Source organism: Austrofundulus limnaeus, unplaced genomic scaffold (genome assembly GCF_001266775.1).
Source record: "Austrofundulus limnaeus strain Quisiro unplaced genomic scaffold, Austrofundulus_limnaeus-1.0 Scaffold1172, whole genome shotgun sequence".
Classification (NCBI taxonomy): Eukaryota; Metazoa; Chordata; class Actinopteri; order Cyprinodontiformes; family Rivulidae; genus Austrofundulus; species Austrofundulus limnaeus.
This window is the reverse complement of record NW_013953574.1, coordinates 21,148-33,201: the sequence shown is the minus strand read 5'-3', so window position 1 is coordinate 33,201 and position 12,054 is coordinate 21,148. Positions and strand designations below refer to the sequence as shown.

At 49.1% G+C, this 12,054-nt stretch overlaps 2 protein-coding genes across 2 annotated transcripts in view; one reads left to right on the top strand and one right to left on the bottom strand.

The window, feature by feature from the left end:
* The first annotated feature begins 6 nt into the window (after positions 1 to 6).
* On the top strand, positions 7 to 7,473 carry LOC106534439 (coagulation factor VII). The gene is made up of 10 exons (XM_014031065.1): positions 7 to 886; positions 1,043 to 1,215; positions 1,506 to 1,530; positions 1,637 to 1,750; positions 4,717 to 4,851; positions 5,493 to 5,935; positions 6,065 to 6,179; positions 6,305 to 6,501; positions 6,570 to 6,695; positions 6,827 to 7,473. The coding sequence occupies exons 1-10, from the start codon at positions 823 to 825 to the stop codon at positions 7,070 to 7,072; spliced, it is 1,638 nt and encodes a 545-aa protein (XP_013886519.1). The 5' UTR covers positions 7 to 822; the 3' UTR covers positions 7,073 to 7,473.
* Positions 7,474 to 7,475: 2 nt separating this feature from the next.
* Positions 7,476 to 12,054, bottom strand: part of LOC106534438 (mannan-binding lectin serine protease 1) — a gene marked incomplete in the record, with an annotated part of 15,885 nt that continues 11,306 nt past the window's right edge. The window contains 5 exon segments of the mRNA XM_014031063.1: positions 7,476 to 8,392; positions 8,471 to 8,659; positions 8,732 to 8,979; positions 11,460 to 11,534; positions 11,647 to 11,775. Of these exon segments, the coding sequence (XP_013886517.1) occupies positions 7,958 to 8,392; positions 8,471 to 8,659; positions 8,732 to 8,979; positions 11,460 to 11,534; positions 11,647 to 11,775 (1,076 nt within the window).

The following is a 12,054-nucleotide window of genomic DNA, read 5'->3' as shown; positions in this document are numbered from 1 at the left end:
TTTCAGTTCCGGTCCAGATGTTTTGTTTTGGTCCAGATGTTTCAGTTCCGGTCCAGATGTTTTGTTTTGTCCCAGATGTTTCCGTTTCGGTCCAGATGTTTCGTTTTGTTCCAGATGTTTCAGTTCCGGTCCAGATGTTTTGTTTTGTTCCAGATGTTTCAGTTCCGGTCCAGATGTTTTGTTTTGTTCCAGATGTTTCAGTTCCGGTCCAGATGTTTTGTTTTGGTCCAGATGTTTCACTTCTGGTCCACATGTTTCTGTCTGACTCCAGATGTGAGGAAGTGCCTTGCTCAGAGGCAGGTTGCTCTTTGTTGTGTTTCTGTATTTATTGTATAATTTATACATATTTTGCTGTTGTTGTTTGTTGTTGTTGCGCCCCCTGCAGGTGCTGCCTGTAAATACAAACACTCCAGAAAAATAAACTCACTGCAGAAACTCTCTTTGTTCTTCTTGTTTTGCTTCTGGCAGCAGAATCTCTGGTTTCACACCAGCAGCTTTAATACATGTTTAGATGAATTAAAATATTAAATAAAAGATGATTTTATTTGTAAATCAGCTTTATGTGGGCTCAGTTTTCCCTGCAGCTTGTCTCACAGGATGTTTGTTCTCCACTGATAAACAGGAGTTTCAGAACCAAGCTGCTGTCCTTCCTCTTCATCAGAGGCTGCAGTGACCTTTGATCTTCTAACTCAGTCTTCTCTTGTGCTCTGCTGCTGTGTGTCAATATTTGAGCTGTGGTTAAACATCAGCCCATCAGCTGGACCTCTGTCCTTCTGTCCCTCGTCCTCCCTGCAAACAGAMGCTGGAGGACAGAAGACGGACATGTTGTCCACAACGTTGACTCTGAGCGCTCTGCTGACCTGCTGCTCGCTGATCCAATGTTCAGGTGAGACTCATCATCTCAGGTTGATCCTCTAAAGGAGACCAGCTGTGGTGGTTCAGAACCCAGACCAGGTCCGGTTCAGACCCACAGATCAGAACTTTCAGTAAAGATTACAGAGAGCAGGATCCTGAGGGACGACTCRGTTTTGTTTTCTCCCAGTGTTCGTGGACAGACCCACTGCTGCGCAGCTGCTGCGCTCCTCCAGCAGGAGGCGCCGTGCCAACTCCTTCTCCCTGGAGGAGCTCCTGCCAGGAGACCTGGAGAGGGAGTGCTACGAGGAGCACTGCTCCAAGGAGGAGGCCACCGAGATCTTCCAGACCCACGAGACCACGGTACAAAAACCCAGCAGGGTCACATAGAGGTCTGGGGCCCAGCAGGAGGTCTAAGGRAGGACCTAGGTCCTCTAGGAGGGCACACTGTGGTCTGAGTCTCCAAAATCTGAAATATTTTTTATCAAGATAAATCTGGTTCAGTCTTCATCAAAACCATGTTAGATCAATAAGGATCTGATTAAACCAGGTTAAACCATCTTAGACCTGCTAGGAATGGACCAGTTTGGACCAGAAAACCTGAACTTTTGAGTGTTTTCAGAACTGCTGATTTGTGACATTTTCATCCACAGATGGAGTTTTGGTTCCGATACATAAGTAAGTTGAATCATCATCAGCATCACTGATGACATCACTCCAGCTGATGACATCATCGTCTCTGTGAAGATGAGCCGTGTTCAGGGGTCTCTCCTGTGTGTCGTAGATCTGAACCCCTGTCGCACAAACCCATGTCTGAACGGAGGCATCTGCACTCTGGACCGAGAAGACTTCCTGTGTCTCTGTCCTCCCACCTACAAGGGCAAGACCTGCGACACAGGTAAACATCACCTGAGAMTCAGGTAATACAGCTGTGGTCAGAAGGTTCCATCATCTCATCGTGGCCATGAAGGTCAGATCCATTTTGATTAACTTTATTGAATCATTTTTTTTCCAGAGTGGAATGATTACACAGCATCAGAGGTAGAGAAGCTTCTAGAAGGTCTTTTAACTTGACAAGGCCTATCAACTTCCTGTTAGTAACCATGATTGACTACAGCACTAGTTTACATTTAGCAGCTGTTATAGATCTGTTTGACCATTAGTGGAAGAAACCAACTAGTTTTAATGAACTCTAACAAGAACAAGAACCAGAATTCTGACAGAACCTTGTTGATGGAGATAAAACACCTGAGGTTCAGATGAAACTTACCTGAGTCACTTGATTTTTAAACCCACTGTCATGTTGTAGAATATCCATCCATCCATCCATCCTTTCATCCATCTTCTGTCGCTTATCCGGGGTCAGGTCTCGGGGGCAGCAGCCTAAGCAGAGAGACCCAGACTTCCCCCTCTCCAGCCACTTGGACCAGCTCCTCTGGGGGAATCACAAGGTGTTCCCAGACCAGCTGAGAAACATAGTCCCTCCAGTGTGTCCTGAGTCTTCCTCTGGGTCTCCTCCCAGTGGGACGTGTCCAGAACACTTCACCAGGGAGGAGTCCAGGAGGCATCCTAACCAGATGAACCACCTCAACTGGCTCCTCTGGACGTGGAGGAGCAGCGGCTCTACTCTGAGTCCCTCCTGGATGACTGAGCTTCTCAGCCTATCTCTAAGGGAGAGCCCAGACACCCTGCAGAGGAAACTCATTTCAGCTGCTTGGATCTGTGATCTCATTCTTTCAGTCACTACCCAAAGCTCCTGACCATAGATGAGGGTAGGAACGTAGACCAAATGGCAAATTGAGAGTTTCACCTTCTGGCTCAGTTCTCGACAGACCGGTATAACGCCCGCATCAATGCAGACACAGCACCAATCCGCCTGTTGATCTCCCGCTCCATTCTTCCCTCATTCATGAACAAGATCTTGAGATACTTAAACTCCTCCACTTGGGACAGGACCTCCTCCCTGACCCGGAGAAGGCACCCTACTCTTTTCCAGCTCAAGACCATGGTCTGGGATTTGGAGGCACTGATCCTCACCCCGGCCGCTTCACACTTGGCTGTGAAGCGCTCCAGTGAGAACTGGAGATCAGGATCTGATGAAGCCAATAGGATCACATTATCCACAAAAAGCAGGGATGTGATCCTAATGTCACCGAAAAGRATCCCCTCAACACCTTGGCTGCTCCTAGAAATTCTGTCCATAAAAGTTATGAACAGAATCTGTGACAAAGGGCAACCTTTGTGGAGTCCAACTCTCACCAGAAAAAAGCCCGACTTACTGCTGGCAACACGTGTAGACTGGTTGGGCGAACTCCCATGCACTCTCCAGGACCCTGCTGAGGGTGTAGAGCTGGTCCAGTGTTCCACGACCAGGACCAAAACCACACTGCTCTTCCTGAAKCCGAGATTCGACTATCCCACAGACCCTCCTTTCCAGAACCCCTGAACAGACTTTACCCGGGAGGCTTAGAAGTGTGAACCCCCTATAGTTGGAACACACTCTACAGTCCCCCTTTTTAAATAGGGGGACCACCACCCCGGTCTGCTAATCCAGGGGGACTGCCCCTGATGTCCACGTGATATTGTAAAGTCGCTTCAACCAACACAACCCCACAACATCCAGGGCCTAAACGAACTCTTGGTGAATCTCATCCACCCCCGGCGCCCTGCCATCGAGGAGCTTTTTAACCACCTCGGTAACCTCAGCAGCAGAGATTGGAGGGTCCGACCCAGGGTCCTCAGGCTCTTCTTCCTCATGGGAAGACGTTTCGGTAGGATTGAGGAGGTCTTCGAAGGATTCTGCCCACCGACCCACAATGTCCTGAGTTGAGGTCAGCAGCTCACCATCCCCACCATAAATAGTGTTGGTGGTGTACCGCTTCTCCCCCTGAGATGCCGGATGGTGGACCAGAATCGCCTCTTCGAACTCCTCCCATGCTAGAGTTTTCACCTCAGCGACCACCCGAGCCGCAATCTGCTTGGATTGCTGATACCTATCAGCTGCTTCTGGACTCCCACAGGCCAAAAAGACCCGATAGGACTCCTTCTTCAGCCTGACAGCATCCCTCACTGCCGGTGTCCACCAGTGGGTTCGAGGGTTGCYATCATGACAGGTACCAAYAACCATACRGCCACAGTTTAGGTAAGATGCTTTGACAATGGAGGCACAGAACATGGCCCACTCGGACTCATTGTCCCCCACCTCCCCCGGAATGTGTTCAAAGTTCCCCTGGAGGTGTGAGTTGAAGCTCCGTCTGACGGGAGACTCTGCCAGATGTTCCCAGCAGACCCTCATTATACGTCTGGGTCTGACCGGCGTCCTCCCCCACCAAYGGAGCCAACTCACCACCAGGTAGTGGTCAGTTGACAGCTCTGCCCCTCTCTTCACCAGAGTGTCCAAAACATGTGGCCGCACATCATTTGAAACGACAACAAAGTCGATCATCGAGCTGCAGCCCAGGGTGTCCTGGTGCCAATAGCATGTATGGACACACATGTTTGAACATGGTGTTCGTTATGGACAATCCATGACGAGCACAGAAGTTCAATAACAAAACACAGAAGTTCAATAACAAAACACTACTCAGGTTCAGATTGAAGGGTCGCTTATAAGGCTGCACTTTGTCTGATCCCTCACCTAGGACCTGTTTACCTTGGGTGACCCTACCGGGGGCATGAAGCCCTTGACAACATAGCTCCTAGAATCATTGGGACACTCAAACCTCTCCACCATAATAAGGTGGCAGCCCAGGAAGTGAATGTTGTAGAATAATTAGAGAAAAAAGCTAAATGACTTCAATGACTCAGTGACACCTGAGGAACAGATGAGACSTTTCTTTGACTCTACCTGTCTGCTCTGAACAGTGGTGGCAGAGTGTCGGTATAAAAATGGCGGCTGCCTGCAGTACTGCAGAGACCTTCCAGGGGGCGCTGAAGTTCAGTGTGACTGCGCTGAAGGATTTAAACTGGAGAAGGATGGGAAGAGCTGCACACCAACAGGTATCCTACAGACACACCTGACCTGAGACACACCTGATCTGAGACACACCTGACCTGAGACACACCTGACCTGAGACACACCTGATCTGAGACTCATCTGACCTGAGATACACCTGACCTGAGATACACCTGACCTGAGATACACCTGACCTGAGATACACCTGACCTGAGACTCACCTGACCTGAGACACACCTGACCTGAGACACACCTGACCTGAGACACACCTGACCTGAGACTCACCTAACCTGAGACACACCTGATCTGAGACACAACTGACCTGAGACTCACCTGACCTGAGAAATACCTGACCTGAGACATACCTGATCTGAGACTCACCTGACCTGAGACTCACCGGACCTGAGACTCACCTGATCTGAGACACACCTGACCTGAGACTCACCTGATCTGAGACACACCTGACCTGAGACTCACCTGATCTGAGACACACCTGATCTGAGACACACCTGACCTGAAGAATTTGAACATTAAATGTCTCGTCTTTGTATTCAACTGAATAAAGTTTTACACAATGTCACAACTTCACTGGAATTCGGTTGGCAGTACCTCAGTGGTGCAGCAGTACTGCAGTGCTACTTTGTAGTACTTTGTGTAGTAAGGTGTGGATTGTCTTCCTGCTCAGTGACATTTCCCTGTGGTCGTCAGCAAATGGCTGCGTTGTACAGCAGTCGCTCTCTGTTGGATTCCTCTGAGGACGACAATGATACCATGGAGATGGACTACATGTTGGATTACATCACAGACAAACGAGTTCCTGAACATAAAACCACTCACAGAGGAGTTCCTGAACACAACGCTACACAAAGAGGAGTTCCTGAACACAACACCACACAAAGAGGAGTTCCTGAACACAACACCACAAAAAAAGGAGTTCCTGAACACAACACCACAAAAAAAGGAGTTCCTGAACACAACACAGAGTCGTCGGAGGACTCCAGGACAGTGAATGCAACACACAGCTGGACAGGTGGGAATGAGACGGCACAGAGGCGGCGGGTGGGGGCGGAGATATCTCCTCGYATTGTGGGAGGGAACCTGGAGAAGCGAGGCGGGAGCCCCTGGCAGGTGTGACGTCAGCCATCTTCTTTTACTTCCTGGTTAGAACAAAGCAGCTGTATTTACTRAAAATTAAACAGATTTATTTATTGTGTGAAGGAATGAGACTGTTTTTGTTGGAACTGTTTGTTTGTTCAGGTTCTGATCCACCGGGCTGATGGTTTTGGTTTCTGTGGAGGGACTTTGGTGTTGGACCGATGGGTGGTCTCTGCTGCTCACTGCTTTGAAGAGTCTGCAGACTATGTGACTATAGGTGAGGATACATCATTAATACCTGCACCTCCTGGTGTCAGTAAAATATTCATCATGATGCACACCTTGCACCAGACCAGTCCAGACCAAGTTCTCTGTGGTTTTGTTTAACTCTGTGGTTTTCAGGTAACTACGACAAGAAACGCTCAGATCCTGGAGAACAGGTGATCAAGATCCAGGAGGTCTTTATCCACCCTCATTTCCATGCCTACACCTATGATAGTGACATTGCCCTCCTGTACCTGGCCCAGCCAGTCCTCAGGGGTCCTACAGCAGCCCCCGCCTGCCTTCCAGACACCCACCTGTCTCGATACCTCTTGAGGGTACCCTGATTTCACCTGTTACAGTTTCTGATCCAAGTCCTAAATCTGACCAGAACTTCTATGTTCAGGACGAGTTCCGGGGAGTGGTGACGGGCTGGGGGGCCACCAGGTACATGGGGAGCTCCTCCCGCTTCCTGAGGAAGGTGACGCTGCCAGTGGTGAGCCACCAGGCCTGCAGCGCCTCCACGGAACAGGTGAGCCCGTCCACCCTTCAGTTCTCGACATGGATCTGATTCTTGTCCAGGGTCCAGGACAAGTTCAAACCTTTAATGATTGAGTCATGTGACAGATTTACTGACCCCGCCTCCGCMCGTGTGTCCTGCAGGTGATCACAGACAACATGTTCTGTGCCGGGTACCTGGACACGGACATGGACGCCTGCAGCGGAGACAGYGGCGGTCCATTTGTTGTTCACTACAGAGGGACGTGGTTCCTGACTGGAGTGGTCAGCTGGGGGGAGCAATGTGCCGCTCAGGGGAAGTACGGGGTCTACACACGACTGGGAAACTTCCTCAGCTGGATCAGAGACACCATGCAAAGACTGGACCAGAACAGAACCCTGAGCCTCTGAGGACGAAGGTATCAAATCTGGACCGGACATGGGCTATGACTATCAGACCTGGGTCACAATCAATCCAGGAGGAGCTCCAGGAGAAAGAAAGTCCAGTCTTGTTCCTGCTGGACAAGGAGACAGTCTGATCCAGAACATGGATTGAACCTGAGCAGAACTTAGTGAGTAATGGACCTTGGTGTTGTTGATTTGAGAAACTTTTCAGTTCTGGTTCTGTTCTGTAAAGTTGTTCACTCAGATCCCCACTTTTATCAGGACTGCAGAGTGGAACAAGCCACTTCCTTATTCTTCAATAAGCCCCGCCCATTTTTGGGAGAGCCCAAACTGTAAATCTGCTGACAGAGATGTGTTGGGACTAAAACTTTGCACTTTTTCCAATAGAAATAAACACATGCAGAGAAGATCTAACTGTAAAMTTTATGTACTTGTACAAACAGTACGACATCATGTGATGAAAAATAACCATCGGGTCACAACTTGGTGTGTTTTAAACTCTTTAAACTCRGATATTTCCCTTTATTGTGATTAAAATGTTTAAAAATATAAAAGCAGTACTCAGAAAAATAACAGAAATATTCAAAGAAGAGGAAGTTTTACTGCTTCATACATAAAACAGTTCTGGAGTGAGTGGAGCCTTCAGGATCGGTCAGTATCTAACCTGCAGCACAGTTTACAGCTGTTTACAGGAGCTGAAAGTAAACAAAGTAAAATATTTATAAATATAAACATTTCACAGCTCTGATGAGGAAGCTGAACTTCAGCCTCTGAAGGTTTGATTTTGTTCTTTTACAAACTGTATTACATTGTAGCAGAGATGCTCAGRAAGAGGGTGGAGCCTCTAATCTGGTGCTGGCACACCTGTCTACAGGTAAATGTTCCTCCGTCTCACCACCAGGGGGCAGCATGGACGTGGTTCTGGATCCACTCGGTGTATTTGTCCACGCGGGTGTAGACGCCATACACCCTCTGACTCCCACACTCCTCTGGACCCCCCCAGGACACCAACCCAAACACCGCCCACCTGTGATGCACCTGCATCACAAACGCCCCCCCACTGTCCCCCAGGCAGGTGTCCCGGCCCCCCTCGAAGAAGCCGGCACAGAACATGTTGTCRGTGAYGTTGTAGCTGTTGGAGCGCGAGGCGTAGCTGGACCGGCACTCGTCCTGAGAGACCACCGGCAGCTTCACGTACTGCAGGAGGTCAGGGGTCACCCCCAGGTCAGAGGTCACAGAGGAGAAGGTGGAGGACGCATTCAGGCTGGAGATCCCCCATCCAGCAACCACACCCAGAGAGTTGGGGAACAGTGATGGAGGGTGGTCCTAGGTGAAGACAGAGGTCAAAGGTCATTAAAACAAAGGAAAAAGTGTCCATGAGTGTCTTCAGTTGTAGTCTCCTACCTGTTGGTCAGGTGGTGGCAAACAGACGGGTCGAACCAGCCTGTTTAGCTCCGCCCTTGGGCTCAGCTTCAGCAGGGCGATGTCATTGTTGTAGTTGTGGGGCTGGAAGTCTGGATGGAGGACGATCTGGTCCACAGATCGGCTGGGGGACAGATGCTTGTCCTGGACTCGGTGGAGTCCGAGGAACACCTGCAGGACAGAAGCTCAGACACATTAACCACAGGTGAAACTGTCCTTTGGAGAAAACAGCTCTTCTCCCACCTTGACATGCTCAGGGGACACCGGGACAACGCTGGTGTCCCTCCTCTGAGACCGCAGGTTGTGGGCTGCTGTCAGGACCCAGGACTCGGACAGCAGGGCCCCGGAACCAAACCAGTGGTCCTCAGGTACCCGAGACAGATCCTCTACACTGAGTAGGACCTGCCAGGGGAAAAGACCTGGCTCTGCTGTCCTCCCCCCCACAATCCGCTTCACCTGAACAGGCAGAGCCCGGGACGGACGTCCACAAGCTGGAGGGGACAGATAGGACAACAGGTAAACAGACAGGTAAACAGACAGGACAATAGATAAACAGACAGGTAAATAGACAGGACAATAGATAAACAGACAGGACAACAGATAAACAGGCAGATAACTTAAACTTAGTTCCTGCATCGTCCGGCACATTGGGCGGCAGCAAGACGTCTCCATTGGGGTTGATTTCTTGCAATCACTTCGGCCTCGTCTAGGCTGATATCTAGGGCCTTGAGGTCTTCGTGGAAGGTACTGCACCAATTCTGTCGGACACGCCCTTGTTTCCGTTTCCCCAGTGGTGCTATCCACTGATGGTGGTTTTCGGTAAGCATGTCGCTTTCTGACAGASGACATGTCCAGCAAATCTTAATCGGTGCTCTGTCACAATGTCGTTCAGTGGATGGGTAGCTGTTCTGCAATGGATCTCCTCGTTGGTGATGCAGTCCCGATATGAGACTCGCAGGATCCRTCGTAACCACCACTGTTGGGCAACATTCAGTCTTCATTCAATCTTTGAAGATGTCTTCCATGTTTCACATGCGTATAATGCTGTTGGAATGACGATTGCATTAAAAAGGTGGATCTTTGTCGCCATACTGACGATSGTGGACATCGAAATTGGTCAGAGCTGCTAAAAAACAGCTCCCGCCTTCTCAATCCGGCATGCCATATCATGTTCTGCATCATCATCGTTAGTTATAACACTGCCCAGATATGTGAACCTTTGCACTCCTTCAATCTGGTGTGATCCGATAGTGGCAGGGGTGCCAGCCGTGGTGTATCCAGTTTGCACGATTTTGGTCTTGTTGATGTTAATCCGGAGTCCGACCTTATTTGATCCTCCGTCAAGGCTCTAGGTCATCTCAATGATGCTCTTAATGATTGCCCCAAGAAGCACAATGTCAGCTGCAAAGTCAAAATCCATAAGTCGGACCGGTTCGGGCCACGTTATTCCGAAATCTGCTCAATCCATGGTCCTGTGCAGAATATAATCAATGACCAGAAGGAATARGAAGAGTGAAAGTATACACCCCTGCCTCAAGCCGGTCTTGATGCAAAGAATTCTGTTGTTCCTTCCTCTGTTCRTACACAGCAGCTCGAGTTGAGGTAGAGGTTTTGGAAAACTTGGACAAACTGTTCGGGAATTCCATACGACCTTGTAATTTTCGAAAGCGACTCCCTATGGACACTGTCAAAAGCTTTGGTGAAGTCTACAAAGCTGACCAATAGCCGTTGTTGATATTCCAGGCTCTGCTTGATGATGGTCCGCAGGACAAAAATCTGCTCAACACATGATCAGCAACATCTGAAGCCAGCTTTCTCCTCCCAGAGCTTCTCATCCACCACAGCTTGTTGCCGTTGAAGGATGATACTGAACACCTTGCCCGGGACTGAGAGGCGTGTGATTCTTCGCCAGTTATTGCAGTCTGTCAGGTTGCCTTTCTTGGGGAGCTTGACAATGACACGTTTCCGCCAYTCTTCCAGTACCTTGGCCACTTGCCAGCACAGTTTAAGAAGGTCTGTCATCTCATTAACAAGGTGCTGTATCCCATGCTTGAGCATTTCTGCTGACACCATGTCCAGCCCCGATGCCTTGTTATTCTTTAACAGCTTTATCACCACCATGGTCTCCGCTGTCGTGATCGTATTGATTCTCGCTGCTACATCATCTGCTGGGGTCGGGTCTTTGAAGTCAAAGGTTAATTCAGGTTGTGCTTTGTTCAAGGATCTTTGAAGTGTTCTTCTACCCATTYGCATCTTGCTCTTCTTTGTTCATCAATTGTTTTCTTATTCTTGATGGATGCCCCTTGTCCACTCCTTGCTCCAGTAAGTTCATTGATAAATCTGTAGAGTGTCTTGGTGTTGTTCTTGTCAGCAGCTTCCTGCGCTTTTTGTCCTTTGTGGTCCAACCACTCCCGTTTGTCCCGTCTGCAGCTTCGTTTGACCTTTCTATCCAGCTCTTGGTGTGTTTTCATTGCTTCCACTTGTTCACCTTGCATTCTAGCTTGCCTCTGTTTGGCATCTCGTCTCTCATCAATCAACGTTATGTCCGATCCTTGATCCATCGTTTTTTGTATGACCCTCTCTTCCTGCCGATGACCGTTTCAGCACAGTCAATCACAACATGAAGTCTTCAATAGGAAGGCAGGTAAACAGACAGATAAACAGGTTAAACAGGTAAACAGACAGGTAAACAAACAGATAAACAGATGGGTGAACAAACAGGTAAACAGACAGGAAAACAGGTAAACAGAGAGGTAAAATGGTACACAAACAGGTAAAAAGGTAAATACTCAGGTAAACAGACAGACTGAACAGGTAATCAGACAGGTAAACAGGCAATCAAACAGGTGAACAGGCAATCAGACAGGTAAACAGACAGGTAAACAGTCAGGTAAACAGTCAGGTAAACAGTCAGGTAAACAGAGCTCAAATAAAGATTTAGACATTCAGGGACAGGGACAGACTTGTGTACCTGGCAGACAGTTTGGTACTTCAGTTCCTCCTTCAGCATGGACCCACTCACCTGTCGGACCACACCTGAACGAACCTTCAACACAAACAGAAAGGTTGAAGAAKGAAAACAGCTGATTTAATAAACAAACCAATCAGACACCTRGATTGATTCATCGTGATGACATCAYCAAAGAGGGCGGTTTTACTGTTGCTCAGCAGGACGCCGTCCTCCCTGCAGACGTAGCTAAACGTCGCTCCAAACATCGTGCTGTTGTCACGGTTACCAAACACCACCTCTGCCATGTGGACAGTCCTGGGGGTCCCACAGTCCACCGCTGGGACAGACCAGAGACAGCTGTCAGGAAACGGTCCTCTGAGAGAAGGTCCAGTTCTACAGAACTCATCATCAGCTGCAGCTGTGAGCTGTCAGTCAGCTGGGTTTGATGGACGTCTGTCTGTCTTCTGTCCCTCAGTGTCTGTCGTCTGTCCCTCAGTGTCTGTCTTCTGTCCCTTTAGTGTCTGTCTTCTGTCTGTCTTCTGTCCCTCAGTGTCTGTCTTCTGTCCCTCAGTGTCTGTCTTCTGTCCCTCAGTGTCTGTCTTCTGTCCCTCAGTGT